Genomic DNA, 20812 nt, shown 5'->3' with positions numbered 1-20812 from the left:
TCCAAAGGAAACAATTTCTGGGAAGCCTGAGTTTTTTCATTTTGCTTTCACATAGGGGCATCTTCTGTCTTATGCTTTTAAATTATCTCAGGATTCTTATTTCCCTTTGGTGATCTTCCTTCAAGTTTACCATGAGAGCCAAAGTCCTCTCCATGACATTTAAGAGACTGCACAATCTGACTGCTTTTCCATCCTTTTGGGGGACACACAAATATCTGTATGCTTTTGAGAAACTCTATATTAAACTATTTTTTAAGTTCTTTCTTTGCTTCATGTCTGAAATACGTGAGAAGTGCTTTCTATTCCATTGGATTTCTTTGTATATTTTCTGCACAATTCATCCTGTTTTTATTACTATAGCCTTTAAATAATTTGAAATTATGAATTATGATGTTTCTTTGCTTTGTTCTTTTTCCTCAAGTTTGCTTTGTTCAAAATTTATTCTAGTTTCATGTATATTTTAGAATTGCATTGTCCATTACTGCATTATTGTGAAAAAAATCCCACTGGAATTTTGATAGAAAGTTTATTAAATTTATAGATCACTTTGGATACCATGGCTTTTTTTTTTTTTTAAAGACAGAGTCTTGCTCTGTCGCCCAGGCTGGAGTGCAGTGGCACAATCTTGGCTCACTGCAACCTCTGCCTCCTGTCTCAGTGTCCCGACTAGATGGGATTACAGGCGCATGCCACCACGCCTGGCTAATTTTTGTATTTTTAGTAGAGACAGGGTTTCACCATGTTTGGTCAGCTTCGTCTCAAACTCCTGACCTCAGGTGATCTGTCTGCCTCAGCCTCCCAAATTTTTGGGATTACAGGCATGAGCCACCATGCCTGGCCTGTAGTGGAGAGGGGTCATAGCTTGGTCACAAGGCTACTGGGTCTGCACTAGGGTCCACCTTTAGTTGGCTTGTTACAAGGAGCTTGGGTAGTTGTAATTTCCATTTTATTTTTGGACAGGGTAAATATCCTTCAGGACTTTCGTCTGTAGGGCAGACACTAGGGCAGGTTTTTGCAGTCGGGTCTGCCTATATTTATATTAGGGTATGCTTATATTAGGGTATGCATATATGCTTTATATTAGGATGTGGATGAGTGTGGCTTTCACTGAGTACCAGAGAGGATTTCCCCAGGTAACTGTGTGGGTTTCTAATTAAGCAGAACTGGCCATAAACTGTGACTTAGGGAGCTGGAACAGTCACTGAACTGCTTCAGGGTCCACAGTAAAGGCCTGCATGGCTATAAACCAGTATCTTCCTCCAGGGCTTTTGAAGAACAGGACCTCTCCCAGACTGTGGCTGGAAGCAGTTTGGGATGGTTACAGAGTAAGTTCAGAATTTTCTGTGGGACCAAGCTGGGTGGGCCATTTTCTGGCCTGTAGTTAAGAACAGGGGTCCTGTTGTTTGCCACCTGAATGAGAGCCTGCCTTCTGAAAAAGAAAACTCCTTAATCTTGGGCTTTATGAGAGTTTTACAACTGCCTCCCTGGATCTCAAAAGTCTTTTAAATGAACTTATTTTTGAGAGGGGGTCTTGCTATATAACCCAGCCTGATCTTAAAATCCTGGCCTGAAGCAATTCTCCTACCTCAATGTACCATATAGCTGTCATTGCAAGTGTGAGCCATGATGCCTGGCTCTCATAAAGGCATTTTTGTCTAGGATGGCTGACAAATTTTCTTGCTCTGTGGTGATAAGTAGGGCACCTTTTATTTTTCCATCTTACTATTGTTACTCTCCCTATACATTTTTAGTTTTTAGTTGCTATTTTCTTTTTCTTTTTCTTTTTTTTTTTTTTGAGTCAGAGTCTCGCTCTGTCGCCCAGGCTGGAGTGCAATAGCACAATCTCAGCTCATTGCAACCTCCACTTCCCAGTTTCAACTGATTCTCCTGCCTCAGCCTCCCAAGTAGCTGAGGTTACAGGTGTCCCCCATCACATCTGGCTAATTTTTTTGTATTTTAAGTAGAGATGGGCTTTCACCCTGTTGGTAAGGTTGGTCTAAAACTTCTTTTTTTTTTTTTTTTTTTTTTGAGACGGAGTCTCGCTCTGTCGCCCAGGCTGGAGTGTAGTGGCCGGATCTCAGCTCACTGCAAGCTCCGCCTCCCGGGTTTACACCATTCTCCTGCCTCAGCCTCCCGAGTAAGCTGGGACTACAAGCGCCTGCCACCTCGCCTGGCTAGTTTTTTGTATTTTTTTAGTAGAGATGGGGTTTCACCATGTTAGCCAGGATGGTCTCAATCTCCTGACCTCGTGATCCGCCTGTCTCGGCCTCCCAAAGTGCTGGGATTACAGGCTTGAGCCACTGCACCCGGCCGGTCTAAAACTTCTGACCTCAAATGATCCACCCATCTCCACCTCTCAAAGTCCTGGGATTACAGGCATGAGCCACCATGCCTAGCCCAGTTTCTGTTTTTTATTTCCAAATTTGTCTGTAATTGTGGATTCAGACATTTAGGACAGTTATACTAGAATTTACATATTATGTCTGAAGTAAATTAGATAATTAGTAAGCACTCCATATTTACTAATATAGTTACTTATAAATTTAAGTTTGCTGTAGGTAAAAGAGAATTATAGGATTTGTACCCACTTTTTCAGCCTGTATCTAAATAATCACATAATTTTTTCCCATATATTTGTTTTACATATCATAGGCTCTAACCATATTCTGCAGTATATATATATGTGTATATATATATATATAATATGTAATTCAGTTTTGCCTCTAAAGTTGGATTGCAGCAGTTTCATTTTTTGTAAGTATAGCATCTACTTAAAATATAAAAATTATCTGTAGTTTCTTTTAAATGTTTATTAAAAGTTTCTCAGAATCTTGTATTTATGATTATACTGCATTTTCTCAAATTTTACTGCTGTACAGTTCATGCCAATGTTTCAGAAGTACAAAGCTACAGTCAAATATTGTAGTTATCTAAACAAATTCTTCTTTAATGGTGCATCAGTGTTCCATACCAGATTTTTTTTTTTTTAAACGGAGTTTTGCTCTTGTTGCCCAGGCTGGAGTGCAATGGCATGATCTCGACTCACTGCAACCTCCGCCCCTCTAAGTTCCAATGATTCTCCTGTCTCAGGACTGAGTAGCTGGGATTATAGGCATTTGCCATCATGCCCAGCTAATTTTTGTATGTTTAATAGAGACAGGGTTTCATCATATTGATCAGGCTGGTCTTGAATTTCTGACCTCAGGTGATCCACCTGCCTCGGCCTCCAAAAGTGCTGGGATTACAGGCGTGAGCCACTGTGCCTGGCCTTGCGTACCAGATCTTATGGGTAAACATTTCTCTTATTATTGTTTTCCAGCTTCATATTAGTGTATTTCTTCAGTGTAGGTTTCTTAAAATCAGTTTATTGTGTTTTTTGGTTTTACCTATGTATTATAATTTCAGACAATTTTCAATTCTGTACACTTTAAGTCAATGTGGTATTTAATTAAGAGATAAATTGTAGCAGGACGAGCCGCAGACAAAACCCCTCAGACACCGAGTTGTAGAAGGAAGGGCTTTATTCAGCTGGGAGCAACAGGAAGCTACCGTCTTAAAATCCGAGCTCCCCAGATGCACAATTTCTGTCCCTTTTAAGGACTCACAACGCTAAAGATTTCACGTGAAAGGGTTGTGATTGGATTGAGTAATCTAGGGTGTGTGTGACAGGGGCTTCACGCACTGGTAGTCAGAGTGAAACAGAACAGAGCAGGGAGTTTCACAGTGTTTTTCCATACAATGTCTGGAATCTATGGATAACATCGGTTGCTAAGTCATGAGTTGATTTTTAACCACTAGGTTTGGGCCAGGCTGGCCCAGGCCTGGTTTCGAGTCTGGTTTTTGAGTCTGGCATCTGGTGCCGGGCTGCCTGCCTTTGGTTTCACTTCCTTGTTTTTTTTTCTTAAAATAAGTATTTTTTTTCTTAAAATAAGTACTGAGTATAAAACAGTATAAAACAGTGTGAGAGGGTCTCTTTCTTCCATCATTTACCCCTTTGAGACTTTCACTCATTTTATTAGTGGGAGTTCTCACTTTTATTCTCACCACTTATGTCTTCCTGTGCAATAGACTGATAGTGATTCATATAGTATGTTCGTGCTGAAGCATTCTGGTGAACTAAGATAGCGACGAAGCTTTTTATCATTTGGAGAAGTACAGGTAGCAAACAAGGGAGCAGTAAGCAGGTTCCTATTATAAGAGTTTTAAATCCTCCTATTGCCGCGAACCAATTTCCAAACATGGCTCCCGGATTAAATCCGTGCCACACTTGCACGGGTACATGTGCCAGTTCTGTTATATCTTTATATCTTCAACTACTTGTTGCCATCTTCTGTACCAAGTCAGCCACAAATGCCGGCCCATTATCTGACCGATTCATAGAGGCAGTCCAAACCTAGGGATGAGATCTTGAAGAGGCACATGGGTTACTTCACGAGCTTTTTCAGTTTGTGTTGGATAAGCCTCCACCCACCCAGAGTAAGTACACACTAGAACCAGTAAATACTTGTTACCTCCACATTTAGGCATCTCTGTGAAGTCCACTTGAAGATCTTCAAAAGGAGCTGCTCCGTAGGCTTGTATGACAGGAGGCACAGAGGGGCCTTGCTTTGCATTGTGCTGTCAACAGGTAACGCATTGCTGCGCTACTATTTTAGCAAGAACTGGCAAGTGTGAGATGTAGAAATACCGGCCTAACAGCTTTTCAAGTGATCCTTGGCCTAAATGGGTAGTTTCATGTACAGCCAGCACTACTGTGGCTCCTAGCAGCTGTGGCACAGCTATTCTTCTTCATCTGGTAACTTTATCCATCCTTCCTTTATTGTTTGTCCTCCCTCTGCCTGAAGAAAATCTTTTTCCTCATTAGAATAAGTAGGCACCAGATCAAGCGTTTGAAGAAGTAGTGGGGCTGTGACTGGTGCCCGGTAAGGAGTAGATGCTGCTTTTCGTGCCTCTGTGTCTGCTTGGGAGTTTCCTTGGCTCACCGAGGTGGAAACTCACTGGTGTCCCCTTCAGTGCATGACTGCCATCTTTTGGGGTTTCCACACTGCTTCCAATAATTGTAGAATTTCTTATTGATAGTTTATGTCCTTTCCCCCAGAATTTAACAGGCCTTTTTCTTTATATAATGCTCCATGTACTTGAAGGATTAGAAAAGCATATCAAGAGTCCAACACCTCTACACAGTTATGTTCAACAGGGCTGTCAGATACTGGGAGCAAGGTGGCAGGATTTAAAGTGTTACAGACTTCAGTAGTTATGCAGGGGTTTTCACATAACAAGCCTTGGTACTTAGTTAATCTAGCATTTGTTAGCCAATGGTGTCCTTTGGTATTCTTCAGAGTTACCACCACATGGGCTTTTATATTTAGGTTTTGTCCAAGGGTTAGCTTATCCACTTCTTGTGCTAACAGGACCGTTGCCGCCAAGGCTTTTAGACATGGAGGCCAGCCTTTACAAACCCCATCTAGTTGTTTTGAGAGGTAGGCCACTGGTCTTGGCCAGGGTCCCACAGTTTGAGTTAAAACTCCTACTTCAATTTTTTCTCTTTCTGACACAGAGCGTGAAGGGCTTTGTCAAATCTGGTAGTCCTAGAGCTGGGGCTGACATAAGTTTTTCTTTTAACTTATAAAAGGCTTGCTGTTGTAGAGGCTCCCATTCAAAGGGCTCTCAATCGCCCCTGTTTGTAACCCCATACAACGGTTTGGCTAGCACCGCAAAGTTTGGAAGCCATAATCTACAAAATCCCACAGCTCCTAAAAATTCTTACTTGCTTTCTGGTTTTAGGTTCCAGTAGACTGCAGATGATCTGCTTTCTTTCTGACCCTAGCCTGCACTCCCCTTTTCGAATAGTGAATCCCAGGTAGCATACCTGCTGTCTGCAAATCTGAGCTTTCTTCTTGGACGCCTTATACCCACACTACTCCAGGTGCCGAAGCAGGGCATCCATTCCTTTTGCACACACAACTGCCGTGGACTGTCCTAGCAGAAGGTCATCCACATACTGGAGCAGAATGCAGCCTAGGTCTTTAGCAGGAAACTTCTGGAGGTCTCGAGCCAACACCTCCCCGAAGATGGGGGAATCTTTGAACCCTTGGGGAAGCCGAGTCCAAGTGTAGTGAGTGGTGACACCTGACCCCGGATCTTCCCACTGAAAGGCAAACAACTTTTGGCTCTCAGGAGCTAGTCTGATGCTAAAGAAGGCATCTTTCAAGTCCAGGCAAGTAAACCAGCCGTCCTCAGCCGGCAGCAATCCTAACAGTGTGTAAGGGTTAGGAACTGTTGGGTGCCGAGTCAGTGTAGCTTGGTTTACCAAGCATAAGTCCTGTCCAGGTCTATATTCTTTGGTCCCTGGTTTGGGGACAGGTAGGAGGGGGTTGTTTCTTGGAGACTGGCAAGGAACTATAATTCCAAAGGCTTTTAAGCGTCTAAGATGAGTCTGTATTCCTTTAAGGGCTTTCCTGGGAACTGAATACTGCTTTTGTCTGATTGACTGGGCCCCAGGCTTGACTTCTATGAGTACGGGGCTTAATTGATTGCCAGCCCTGGAGGATTGTCCTCTGCCCATACTCAGGGCCATTGCTTAACTAGAGCTGGTTTTATTTCCTGACCTGGCTTGGTTAGAAAAAGTCTTCATTCTTCCTCCCGGGGGACTGTAAGGGCCATGATGACTCCTGTTTCTGGTAACTTCAGCTGTAAAGAACCCTGTTTTGTAAAGGAAATGATGATTCTCAGCTTGCTAAGCAAGTCTTCCCAACAGAGGCAAGGGGCAGTCAGGCATATACAGAAATTGATGAGTCACTTTATATCCTCCCACCGAGCAGGTCCACAGCAGGCAGAAAGCCTGCTTGGCAGAGACTCCTGTTGCTCCAATTATATCAATGGTCTTTTTAGATAAGAGGGTTACCGGGGTGGTTACTACTGAGTGTTTGGCTCCGGTATTGATCAAAAACTTAATGTCCTTACCACCTATTGTCATCCTGACCATGGGCTCCTTGGGGACGTTTGAGCCCAGTCTCCTTCAGTCTAGTAGCCCTTCGGCCAGATTGAACCAAGTCCCTTCATCTTTGTCTGAGATCTTTTGCTCTGCATCACCCTGCTTTTCCTTTAGTGGGGGACATTTATGTTTCTAATGTCCTATTTTTTTTACAGTAGGCACATTGGTTATGCTGCAGACGTGAGCGATTGGACTGGGCATTCCTCCTGGAACCCCCCTTTCCCTGCCCTTTCAGGGGAATTCCTCTAATTGCTGCAGCCAGCAAATCAGCGTTTCACCTGGCTTGATGTTCGCCCTCCTTACGGCTTTCTCGGCAGCTTGTTGCATCTGTATTTACAAATACTTGATTAGCTATCTCCAGTAACTACGAGGTATTCATTCCTGCAAACCCAGCCTGTTTTTGCAATTTTCTCTGGATATTTTCTGCGCTCTGACTAAGGCCATGTTAATCATATGCTGATTTTCAGGACTGTCCGGATCAAAAGGAGGCCTACATACGATAGGCCTCATACAGTCTTTCACAGAACTGGGCTGGGCTTTCCTCCTTTCCTTGGATGACTTCAGAAACTTTATTTACATTGGTGGCCTTTTGAGCCCCTTTTTTCAGACCTTCAACTAATGCCTCTCGGTACCGTCTTAGCCTCTCCATATCTAGTCCTTTGTTTGGATCCCATTGAGGGTCCGTTCCTGGCAGCTGAATTCTTATGTATTCCTGGGGATTTTGGTAATTGGCTGGAACATGCTCCTCTGGCCATTTAGTTCCCACCTGGAGCACCCATTGCCTTTCATCTGTGCTCCTCTAGCCATTTAGTTGCTGCCTGGAGCACCCTTCACCTTTCATCTGCGTTTCATGAGTAGCTGGTGGCAATCAGCCCAAGTAGGATTATGAGTCTGGATAATTGTTTGGAGCAAGTCAATTAGAGCTTGAGGCTTTTCAGTGTAAGATGGAGTGTTATTTTTCCAATTGAGGAGGTCAGCAGAGGTGAAAGGGTGATATACAAAGGCACACCTTTCCACCATGTGTCCGTCCTCATCTATCCCAGTATATCATTGCTCTTGCAGGGGCATTTGGATTCCAGTCTTGGGCCATAAGTGAGCCACCAAGGGAGGAGTTTCTCCTACAGCTTCACTTCCCTTCTTGTCTACTCTGGGTAGTCTGGGGGTTGTGAGCTCAGGAAAAGGGGGCCTCTCCACTTGCTAAGTTGGGGGCACTGTTGGTGCCATCTCTTGCCACGAGTCCTTGGGCTCTGGGTCAGACAGAATTTTAGGTGCCGGCTTCCCTCAGTGGGTGGAGCAAGAACGTTCCTTAACTAACTCTCCCTTTGCTACTAGTACTGCTGCTGCCTGTCCCCTTAACCACTGTGGGGGATTTAAAACTAGCTGTAACCAGGAATGTAACCAGGAATCTATATATGGGAATTGATCTGGGTGTCCTGGCTTGCCAGTTACTTTGTGCCATACCTTTGAAACTAGAGACCTGTCTAGGCTTCTTTCTGATGGCTGCCCTACATCTAATGCTGGCCAGTCTGTTTCACACAAAGTTCTAAGTTTTCCTGGAGTCATAGTGATTCCATAGTCTCCTTTGAATCCTTTCTTGAAATTCTTTAACATAGTCCCTAATGGGGTGGGCTTACTTTGTGCCTGATCCATGTTTTCTCAAGACAAAATATCATGCTCACACCACACACTCACCATAAAACAAAGAACGGGTAAAGAGGGCACACATACACACACCTTTACAGTTTGTACCAAACTAAAAGCGAAACCAAAACTAGAGTATCCAGAAATTCAAGCCAAGTCAGAACTAAAACCAAAGTATCATGCAATTCAAGTCAAGTCAAAACCAGAACAAAAGTGCCAATGCAGGCACGCCGTGGGTGATCAGGCCATGCTTCCACTCAGATGGAGTGGGCAAGTTCCAAAGACTAGTCTTACCAAGTTTCAGATGTCCGGATTCCAACTGCCAGTTCCTTCCTGGTGTTCAGCCCCTGTGTTAATCCTCCACGGGGGCCTGCTACGCGCTGCTCTGGTGAGACGTTCCTCCGGGGCAATTGCCTACCAGGGAGCACTGTTTGGATCATGTCACTCAGGCTGGCTGGACCCCTCCACAGGGATGCTCCACAGAGCAGGCCTAAGCCGCCTAAGGGGCTTTCTCGGGCATCCATCAGTCACCTCGCTTCCCAGTCAGGGAACCAAGAAATGTAGCACAACGAGCCACAGACAAAACCCCTCAGACACCGAGTTGTAGAAGGAAGGGCTTTATTCAGCTGGGAGCATCAGGAAGCTACCGTCTTAAAATCTGAGCTCCCCAAGTGCACAGTTTCTGTCCCTTTTAAGGGCTCACAACACTAAAGATTTCACATGAAAGGTCATGATTGATTGAGTAATCTAGGGGGTACACAACAGGGGCTTCATGCACTGGTAGTCAGAGTGAAACAGAACAGAGCAGGGAGTTTCACAATGCTTTCCCATACAGTGTCTGGAATCTATGGATAACATCGGTTGCTAAGTCATGAGTTGATTTCTAACTACTAGGTTTAGGCCAGGCAGGCCCAGGCCTGATTTTGGGTCTGGTTTTGGGTCTGGTGCCTGGTGCCGGGCTGCCTGCCTTTGGTTTCACTTCCTTGTTTTTTTTCTTAAAACAGGTACTGAGTATAAAACAACATAAAACAGTGTGAGAGGGTCTCTCTCTTCCCTCAGAATCACTGGCCGGGCACAGTGGGTCAGACCTGCAATCCCAGCACTTTGAGAGGCTGAGGCAGGCGGATCACAAGGTTGGGAGATGAGACCCTCCTGGCTAACACGGTGAAACCCTGTCTCTACTAAAAATACAAAAAATTAGCCGGGCATGGTGGTGTGTGCCTGTAGTCCCAGCTACTCGGAAGGCTGAAGCAGGAGAATCGCTTGAACCTGGGAAGTGGAGGTTGCAGTGAGCCAGATCGCGCCGCTGCTCTCCAGCCTGGGAGACAGAACAAGACTCCATCTCAAAAAAAAAAAAAAAAAGATCAATCACCAAATGTCTATCACAACCATATTATATGTGTGTGTGTGGTGTGTGTGTGTGTGTGCGTGTGTGTTTATAAATATGACCCCAATTTTGGTTAAAGCTTATCTTGTATATATTATTTTTCAGCTAATTTTTAATGGTTGTTTTATCTTCTCTAAGCAAGTAGTCATGGAAATAGTCTGTTTTCACCATGTGTTTAATGATGAAAATATATTTTCTTTGTATGAAAAACACTTTTGTAATTTGAAGGTAGTTTTTAAAAAGGTTTATAATGCTGCATTTTTTTCAGTTTTTTTTTTTTTTAATGTTAGTGTTGTAAAAACATGTAACATAGTGTACACTTCAGACATGGTGGTGACTCACATCTGTAATCCCAGGATTTTGGGAGGCCAAGACAGGTGGATTGATTGAGGCCAAAGTGTGAGACTGGTCTGGGCAATACATGGAGATTCCCTCTCTACAAATAATTTTTAAAAATAGCCAGGCATGGTGGTGTGCACCCATGGTACAAGCTTTTTGGGAGATTGAGGGGGAGGGATTACATGAGCTTTGAAGTTAGAGTCTACAGTGAGCCATAATTGCACCACTGTACTTCAGCTTGGGTAACAAAGTGAGACCCTATCTTAAAAAAAAAAAAATGTACATTTCAGACATGATAAAAATATTTACATTGTTATTCAAAAGACTTCTAGAAATTTTACACATGTGAAACTAAATACACATTAAGTAACAAGTGCTCATTTTGCCGTTTTCAGCCCTTGACAAACACCCTTTTACTTGTTGATTTTATGAGTGTGACTACTTAAGATACCTCAGATAAGTTGAGTCATATGGTATCTATAATTTCGTTACTTGCTAATTTCAGGTGACATAATATTCTCAAAGTTTATCTTAAAATGAGGCAAGATTTTCTATTTGAAGGCTGAATAATATTACATTGTAGGTATATGTTACATTTTTTGATGTATTTATAAATCAAGGGACATCTAAGTTTCTTCAACCTTTTGGCTTTTGTGCATACTGATAAAAAAAATATGGATGTTCATATATGTTACTCAAGCCCTACATTTTCTGTTATGAATATAGATTCAGAAATGAGATTTTTTTGTATTTGATAATTTCATTTTTAATTCTTTGAGAAACATTCATTTATTTATTTATTTATTTATTTTGAGACAAAGTTTCGTTCTCGTTGCCCAGGCTGGAGTCAATGGCATGATCTCGGTTCACTGCAACCTCTGCCCCCTGGGTTCAAGCAATTCTTCTGGCTCAGCTCTCTGAGTAGCTGGGATTACAGGCATGGGCCACCATGCCTGGCTAATTTTGTATTTTTAGTAGAGATGGAGTTATTCTATGTTGATCAGGCTGGTCTCGAACTTCCGACCTCAGGTGATCTGCCGGCCTCGACCTCCTTGTTTTCCACCAACAGTCAACATAGGGTTGTTTTTTTTAAACTGGTAATTTATTATTATTATTATTTTTTTTTTTTGAGATAGAGTCTCGCTCTGTCACCTAGACTGAAGTGCAGTGATTTGTTCTTGTGTGCTAGGTTCAAACAGTTCTCCTGCCTCAGCCTCAGGAGTAGCTGAGATTACAGGTACCCACCACTAAGTCCAGCTAATTTTTGTCTTTTTAGTAGAGATAGGGTTTTGCCATGTTGGCCAGACTGATCTCGAACTCCCGACCTATGGTGATTCACCTGTCTCAACCTCCCAAAGCACTGGAAGTAAAGATGTGAGCCACTGTACCTGGCTGGTTTTATCTTTATTGCATCATCAACAGATTTTGTGTTTTTAAAAAATTTATAGTAGCCATTCTAAATGGATGTGAGGTGATCTTGTTTTTCATTGTGATTTTTATGCATTTCTCTACAAATTGTAATTTTGTGTCTTTTTAAATGCTTCTTCGCATTTGTGTATATTTTTGGTAAAAATTTAGTTCAATTATTTGTCCATTTCCAAATCAGATTATTCAACTTTATTGTTAAAGAGTTGTTTATATATTATGAATATTAATACCTCATGTGATTTACAAATACTTTCACTCATTTTCTAGGAGGCATTGTCTCTCTATTGAATGTTTTCTTTGATGTACAGAAATTTTGAGGTATAGTGTAGTTAAATTTTTCTGTTCTTTTCTTTGTTGTTCATGCATTTAAGGTTGTATCTAAGAAAATGGTGCCAAGACCAGTGTCGTGTCTTTTTTCCATATTTCTTTTTAAAAGATTTGTTAGTTCCTTTTTTCTATGTGTTTTGTTTAAAATGTTTTTATATATAATTCAAGGAAATCATCCAACTTTATTTTATTAGTGTTGGTATCCACATTTCAACATCATTTTTCGAAGGTATTTTTTTTCTATTGTTTGCTCATGACAACTTTGTAGAAGATCATTTGATCATATACAGAAGGGTTCATTTTAGGGCTCTTTATTCTGTTCTTTCATCTACTTATCTGTCTTTCTGTCAGTACCACATTGTTATTGTAGCTTTTAATATGTTTTGAAATCAGAAAGTATAATGCCTCTTTATTGTTTTCATAATCACTTGGCTATAGTTTTTTTGTTTTTTTTTTTAAAGAGATAGAGATCTCGCTTTGTCACCCAGGCTGGAGTACAGTGACACGATTGTGGCTCACTGAAACATCTGCCTCCTGGGTTCTAGCAATTCTCCTGCCTCAGCCTCCCAAGTAGCTGGGATTGCAGGCACACACTGCCATGCCCAGCTAATTTTTTGTATTTTAGTAGAGACAGGGTTTCACTGTGTTGCCCAGGCTGGTCTCGAACTCCTGAGCTCAGCAGGCAATCCACCCGCCTTGGCCTCCCAAAGTGCCAGGATAACAAACATGAGCCACTGTTCCTGGCTTGGCTATAGTTTTTAATCAGATTTTTAAATTGTGAAGAATATTTCTGTGAAAAATTGTACTATTGAATTTTATGTAGAGATTATATTGATTTAGTTCACCACTGGAGCTTGTATTGACAGCTTTGGAAAAGTTAAATTCTTTGGTCCTTGAGCAAGAATATGTTGAAGAGTGTGTTTTATTTTCATTTATTTTTGGATTTGCCAATTTCGCTTTTAATTCCTAGTTTTATGCAATTTTGGTCAAAAACCGCAGTGTATAATTTTGGTCTTCTTAAATGTATTTGTCACTGTTGTTGTTTTGAGACAGGATCTTACTCTTGCCCAGGCTGGAGTACAGTGACATGATTTTGGCTCACTGTAGCCTCAACCTCCTTGGCTCAAGTCAACCTCAGCCCCTCAAGTAGCTGGGTGTACAGACATGCACTACCATCCCTGGCTAATTTTTTTTTTTTTTTTTTTTTTGAGGCGGAGTCTCACTCTGTCCCCCAGGCTGGAGTGCAGTGGCGCGATCTCGGCTCACTGCAAGCTCCGCCTCCTGGGTTCACGCCATTCTCCTGCCTCAACCTCCTGAGTAGCTGGGACTGCAGGCACCCACCACCACACCCGGCTAATTTTTTTTTGTATTTTAGTAGAGACAGGGTTTCACCATGTTAGCCAGGATGGTCTCGATCTCCTGACCTCGTGATCCACCCATCTCAGCCTCCCAAAGTGCTGGGATTATAGGCGTGAAACACCGTGCCCGGCAAATTTTTTATTATTATTTGTAGAGACAGAGTCTCACTGTGTTTCCCTGGCTGGTCTCAAACTTCTGGCCCCAAGTGATCCTCCTACTTTTGTTTCCCAAGTTTTAGGATTATAGGCATAAGCAACTGCACCCAGTTTATCCTAGCAGAATACACAGGTGCAAAGAAGAATATTGTATGTTCTCTTGCTTTTTACTGGAAAGGTTTATATGAGTCTGTTAAGTCTACTTTGTCTGTGATATGGTTTGCATGTCCATGTTTCCAAACCTCATGCTGCAATGTAATCTTCAGTGTTGGATGTGGGATCTGGAAAGACGTATTTTTGTCATGGAGGTGAATTCCTCATGAATGACTTGGCACCATCGTCTTGGTAATAAGATAGTTTACACTCTGTTAATTCAAGAGAGAGCTGGTTCATCAAAAGAACCTGGCTCCTTCACCTCACACCTTCTCTATCTGTTACCGTGTGATATTTCCAGTTACTCTTTGCCTTCCACCATAACAGTAAGCTTCCTGAGACCCTCACCAGAAACAGATGCTGGTACACACTTCTTGTACGGTCTGCCAAATTGTGAGCAAAATAAGCCTTTTTTCTTTATAAATTATCCACTCTCAGGTATTCCCCTATATGCAAAATAATTGGAGTTGGCAATTTACTTCTAAAGGCACTATGTTATGTTGGAGAGCAGAAAAAGCTGTGTTGGGTAAATGTAACCAATTATCTTTTCCTTCTATGTGGCTCTTTGCATTGGGCTCACCTGGGGCACTGTACACACTTATTTATAAATTTTTCGCTGATGCATTTTGATCAGTATGTTTTTGTTACATTTGTATGTCTATAAATAAATTAGGGCCTGTGGCATTTTTCTATGACATCTTGCTTATGTAACTTGTGTGATTTTATATGTTAGATAAAGTATATTTATCTCTGAGTCTAGCAAGTGGAATAATTTGTTATTTTTATTTTTTTCAGTTATGTGTTCTCATGTTGCCCAAGACTTTTGGCCAGAGCAGCATATAAAATATCCTTTCCAAAAAGTGACACTGAGAAGATATAAAAACTGTGGACATAAAAATGTACATTTAAAAAAAGACTGTAAAAGTGTGGATGAGTGTAAGGTGCACAGAGGAGGTTATAATGGATTTAACCAATGTTTGCCAGCTACCCAGAGCAACATATTTCTATTTGACAAATGTGTGAAAACCTTTCATGAATTTTCAAATTCAAACAGACATAAGATAAGCCATACTGGAAAAAAACTTTTCAAATGCAAAGAATGTGACAAATCATTTTGCATGCTTTCACAGCTAACTCAACATAAAATAATTCATACCAGAGTGAATTTCTGCAAATGTGAAAAATATGGAAAAGCTTTTAATTGGCCTTCAATGATCACTAAACGTAAGAGAATTAATACTGGAGAGAAACCCTATACATGTGAAGAATGTGGCAAAGTCTTTAACTGGTCCTCACACCTTACTACACATAAAAAAATTTATACTAGATACAAACTCTACAAATGTGAAGAATGTGGCAAAGCTTTTAACAAGTCCTCAATCCTTACTACTCATAAGATAATTCGCACTGGAAAGAAGTTCTACAAATGTAAAGAATGTGCCAAAGCTTTTAACCAATCCTCAAACCTTAGTGAACATAAGAAAATTCATCCTAGGGAGAGACCTTACAAATGTGAAGAGTGTGGGAAAGCCTTTAACTGGCCCTCAACTCTTACTAAACATAAGAGAATTCATACTGGAGAGAAACCCTACACATGTGAAGAATGTGGCAAAGCCTTTAACCAGTTCTCAAACCTTACTACACATAAGAGAATCCATACCGCAGAGAAATTCTACAAATGTACAGAATGTGGTGAAGCTTTTAGCCGCTCCTCAAACCTTACTAAACATAAGAAAATTCATACTGAAAAGAAACCCTACAAATGTGAAGAATGTGGCAAAGCTTTTAAGTGGTCCTCAAAGCTTACTGAACATAAGTTAACTCATACAGGAGAGAAACCCTACAAATGTGAAGAATGTGGGAAAGCCTTTAACTGGCCCTCAACCCTTACTAAACATAACAGAATTCATACTGGAGAGAAACCCTACAAATGTGAAGTATGTGGCAAAGCCTTTAACCAGTTCTCAAACCTTACTACACATAAGAGAATTCATACTGCAGAGAAACCCTACAAATGTGAAGAATGTGGCAAAGCTTTTAGCCGGTCCTCGAACCTTACTAAACATAGGAAAATTCACATTGAAAAGAAACCCTACAAATGTGAAGAATGTGGCAAAGCTTTTAAGTGGTCCTCAAAGCTTACTGAACATAAGATAACTCATAGTGGAGAGAAACCCTACAAATGTGAAGAATGTGGCAAAGCTTTTAACCATTTCTCAATCCTTACCAAACATAAGAGGATTCATACTGGAGAGAAACCCTACAAGTGTGAAGAATGTGGCAAAGCTTTCACCCAATCCTCAAACCTTACTACACATAAGAAAATTCATACTGGAGAGAAATTCTACAAATGCGAAGAATGTGGCAAAGCTTTTACCCAATCTTCAAACCTTACTACACATAAAAAAATTCATACTGGAGGAAAACCGTACAAATGTGAAGAATGTGGTAAAGCTTTTAACCAGTTCTCAACTCTTACTAAACATAAGATAATTCACACTGAGGAGAAACCCTACAAATGTGAAAAATGTGGCAAAGCCTTTAAGTGGTCTTCAACCCTTACTAAACATAAGATAATTCATACTGGAGAGAAACCCTACAAATGTGAAGAATGTGGCAAAGCTTTTAAACTGTCCTCAACCCTTTCTACACATAAGATTATTCATACTGGAGAGAAACCCTACAAATGTGAAAAGTGTGGCAAAGCTTTTAACCGATCCTCAAACCTTATTGAACATAAGAAAATTCATACTGGAAAGCAACCCTACAAATGTGAAGAATGTGGCAAAGCATTTAACTATTCCTCACACCTTAATACACACAAGAGAATTCACACTAAAGAACAACCCTACAAATGTAAAGAATGTGGCAAAGCTTTCAACCAATATTCAAACCTTACTACACATAACAAAATTCATACTGGAGAGAAACTCTACAAACCTGAAGATGTGACAGTGATTTTGACAACACCTCAAACTTTTTAAACATAAAATTAATTATACTGGTGAGAAATTCTAGAAATGTAAAGAATGTGACAAAGCCTTTACATGGTTATCACACTTGATTGTAGGTAAGATAATTTATATTGGAGTAAACTTCTACAAGTATGAAGAATGTGGCAGAACTTTTAATTAATGCTCATACCTTGTTGCACAGGAAATAATTTTTACTTGGGAAAAGAATGTGGAAAAGCCATTAATATCTGCTCATATCTTACACAACATCAGAGAGTCGGTACTTAATAAAACCATTATAGATGCAACTAGTGTCAAAAGATCTTTCAGAAAATATAAGCCTTTAAAGTGAAGAACAGAATTCATTCTGAAGACAAACATTACAAATACAAAGAGGGTTGTAGTACCATTACTTGTATCACAGATCTTATTGTACACATTTTGTACTAAAGAAAACCCTGAAGCAGTTGCTCAAATATTGTTCAACATCAGAAAATTTATATTGGAAAAAAACCCTGGAAAATGTAATAAATTTGTAAAAACAGTTTTGAAAAACTACAGCTTGTAAAACATGAGGGTCTATAATACTTGGTTGATAGTACAAAGTTTGTTCAGCATCAGGGAATTTATATTGCAGAGAAACCCTACAAATGTAATCAGTTTGGAAAAACGTTTTTTCAAAAACCACAGCATAGAAAACACCAGAGGGTTCATACTAAAATATATTTTTGCAGATGCCGTAAATATGAAAAAAATTTAATCCTAAATTTATGTAAATATCTGAGAATTCATAGTAGAAATATCTAAGGCATGGACACCTCAGATGTTACACTAAATCAGTGCTAACTACAGAAAACAACCCAAAATAAAACTTGGTGGATAAATTGTATATAACATTACAAAAGTAGAAAATTTTCAGAGTTATAACTACGTTTAAAGTATACTTTTATCTTGAGAAAATTACTGATTTTTGAATTAGTGAATAATGACATAATTAAACTCTCAAATAACTATGCTCTTTTTTCATTCCTGCTATATTCACATGTAAAAGCATGTGACCAATTGTTGCTGCATCAAAGATATGAGAGATTCTTTTATTAGGTGGGCATTATTTAAAACATTTTTTTATGGAACAGTAAGGATATTAAAATGTAAGATGTAGCTAGGCATGGTGGCTCACGCCTGTAATCCCAGCACTTTGGGAGGCTGCGGCCAGTGGATCACCTGAGGTCAGGAGTTTGAGACCAACCTGACCAACATGGCGAAACCCTGTCTCTACTAAAAATACAGAAATTTGCCAGCCACCTGTAACTCCAGCTAATTCAAAGGCTGAAGCAGGAGAATCCCTTGGACCTGGAAAGTGGAGGTCTCAGTGAGCCAAAATCATACCTACCATTGCACTCCAACCTGGGCAACAAAAGTCAAACTCCATCTCAAAAAAAAAAAAAAAATGTAAGATTCATGAATTTTCATTCCTGCTATATTCACATGTGAAAGCATGTGATTGAAATTACATTTCAGAATGAAATTACGTTTTCAGTAATTGGAGAGGCACTTTGTGGTTAACTTATAAAGGAGTGATGCAGGAGGTAGGTTTTCAGAGTAATATTCTTCTGCATGGTAGTGACAAAACAAGTTTTTTATTATAGTTAAAATTGGTTAAATTAGTAGTAAATCATTTTATTGTAATTTTATGTAATGAAGTATATCTTTTAACATTTTACATGTAAACATAACTTAAAAAATGTGTTAAGACCATTGTGCATTCAATGAAGCATTATGCTTCTAACTTTAACCTATTCTACCTTACTCGAGGGTATATGTAAAAGATGGTAACTATATACTATTTGGTAACATAATGGACTAACATTTCTAGTAATCTCTTTCATCAGTGGCTTTCAACTGCAAATAAGTTAAAGAATATTTTTTCTATAGGTTAAATATTCTTTTTTGTCTTATTTAAATTTACTGTTCTTAATTTCTGTGGATACATAGTATGATTTTAATTACCTTATTATTTGTGCTATTCGTAATTTTTTGTTTGGTTGGTTGGTTTTTGTTTTTCTTTTTTTTGGAGACAGAGTCTCGCTCTGTCACCCAGGCTGGAGTACAGTGGCACGATCTCGGCTCACTGCAACCTCCACTTCCCCAGTTCAAGTGATTTTCCTACCTCTGCCTCCCAAATAGCTGGGATTACAGGCATCCGCCACCACACGCTAATTTTTGTATTTTAGTAGAGATGGGGTTTCACCATGTTGGCCAGGATGGTCTTGATCTTCTGACCTCGTGATCTGCCTGCCTCGGCCTCCCAGAGTGCTGGGACCACAAGCATGAGCCACTGTGCCCAGCCAAATATGTATATATTTATGCAATATATGACATGTTTTGATACAGGCATATAATATGTATTAGTCACATCAGGATAAATAAAGTATCCATTACCTTCAGCATTTATCCTTTGTATTACAAGCCAATTCTACACTTTTCATTATTTTAATGTATGATTAAATTGTTATTGACTACAGGGTCATTTTAATTATAAAAATTATATAGAGTATAAATCCATACCTTTCTGAATCATGAATAAACATTGTTGTATATTTTTCTTTGAATATGTGGCTGCTCTGCCTGAAACACAGAGTTTTAGTTTTGGCTTACGTAGAGTTAAATATACACATACATTACTCTAAAGATAAACCTTAGGTGTAAGAAAATTATGGAGTAAGTAACTGTTCTTGTGAGTATGAGTTTGTACCTATTTTAGGAAGAAAAAATCAATATTGAAGCAAGACAAGTAATTTTAATAAGGTGACTAATTTACTAGAAAACTAAAAACCCCAAAAATGCTGAAAGGCAATCTATACTGTCTGCTTTCTATTGAATTCAATTTCTATTGAATTCATTACTGTAGGATTTTATGGCTTATGGTTCAGAATCTCCCCATGCAAACTTTTTTTTTTTTTTTTTTTTTGAGACGGAGTCTCGCTCTATCGCCCAGGCTGGAGTGCAGTGGCCGGATCTCAGCTCACTGCAAGCTCCCCCCTCCCGGGTTTACGCCATTCTCCTGCCTCAGCCTCCCGAGTAGCTGGGACTACAGTCACCCGCCACCTCGCCCGGCTAGTTTTTTGTATTTTTTAGTAGAGACAGGGTTTCACCGTGTTAGCCAGGATGGTCTCGATCTCCTGACCTCGTGATCCGCCCGTCTCGGCCTCCCAAAGTGCTGGGATTACAGGCTTGAGCCACCGCGCCCGGCCGCAAACTATTTTTTTTAACTTGCTTGGTACTCATGCTAAACCCATAACTTTCTTTTTTATTATTTTTTCTTTTATAGTTTATGAGGTATTCATTATAAGCTCACCAGGGATTATAAGAATGATTTTTATGAAATTTAGTTGTGCACACAAAATTTTTAGGTGCAATTCCACAATTAGTGTTTTTTTTTTTTTTTTTTTTTTGAGACGGAGTCTCGCTCTTTCGCCCAGGCTGGAGTGCAGTGGCCGGATCTCAGCTCACTGCAAGCTCCGCCTCCCGGGTTCCCGCCATTCTCCTGCCTCAGCCTCCAAGTAGCTGGGACTACAGGCGCCCGCCACCTCGCCCGGCTAGTTTTTTGTATTTTTTTAGTAGAGACAGGGTTTCACCGTGTTAGCCAGGATGGTCTCGATCTCCTGACCTCGTGATCCGCCCGTCTCGGCCTCCCAAAGTGCTGGGATTACAGGCTTGAGCCACCGCGCCCGGCCCACAATTAGTGTTTTAAGTTATATTTAGGACATTCGATTTTGTTTATTTAATTGGAGACTTCTATATAAACCTACTTTAGTGTTCATTTCACTTTCTATAATTCACATATGTAAATTTATTGAGCTAATAATAGGTAAATACTAGGGAGGCTTTATATGTTCTGAAGTTTTTTGTTCTGTTTTGTTTTGAGACAGAGTCTCGCTCTGTCGCCCAGACTAGAGTGCAGTGGCGTGATCTTGGCTCACTGCAACCTCCACCTCCCAGGTTCAAGCGATTCTCCTGCCTCAGCATCCTGAGTAGCTGGGACTATAGGCACACACCACCATGCCCAGTTAAT

At 40.3% G+C, this 20812-nt stretch overlaps 1 protein-coding gene across 6 annotated transcripts in view; it reads left to right on the top strand.

Moving 5' to 3' along the window:
* The window catches only part of ZNF43 (zinc finger protein 43), a 534348-nt gene extending 516599 nt beyond the window's left edge, over window positions 1-17749 (top strand). For 3 of the 6 annotated variants that reach the window (XM_033229224.1, XM_033229225.1, XM_033229223.1), the window contains one exon: window positions 14579-17749. In XM_033229224.1, the coding sequence (XP_033085115.1) occupies window positions 14579-16767 (2189 nt within the window). In that variant the 3' untranslated portion in view covers window positions 16768-17749. Of the gene's footprint in view, window positions 1-12056; window positions 12108-14578 lie in introns of all 6 variants that reach the window. The other 3 variants (XM_033229229.1, XM_033229227.1, XM_033229226.1) reach the window with 3 other exon arrangements.
* The last annotated feature ends 3063 nt before the right edge of the window (window positions 17750-20812 follow it).

This window comes from Trachypithecus francoisi, unplaced genomic scaffold, assembly GCF_009764315.1.
Source record: "Trachypithecus francoisi isolate TF-2019V2 unplaced genomic scaffold, Tfra_2.0 Lachesis_group12, whole genome shotgun sequence".
Lineage (NCBI taxonomy): Eukaryota > Metazoa > Chordata > Mammalia > Primates > Cercopithecidae > Trachypithecus > Trachypithecus francoisi.
The sequence above is the reverse complement of the archived record's forward strand: the minus strand, read 5'-3'. Positions and strand labels throughout refer to the sequence as shown.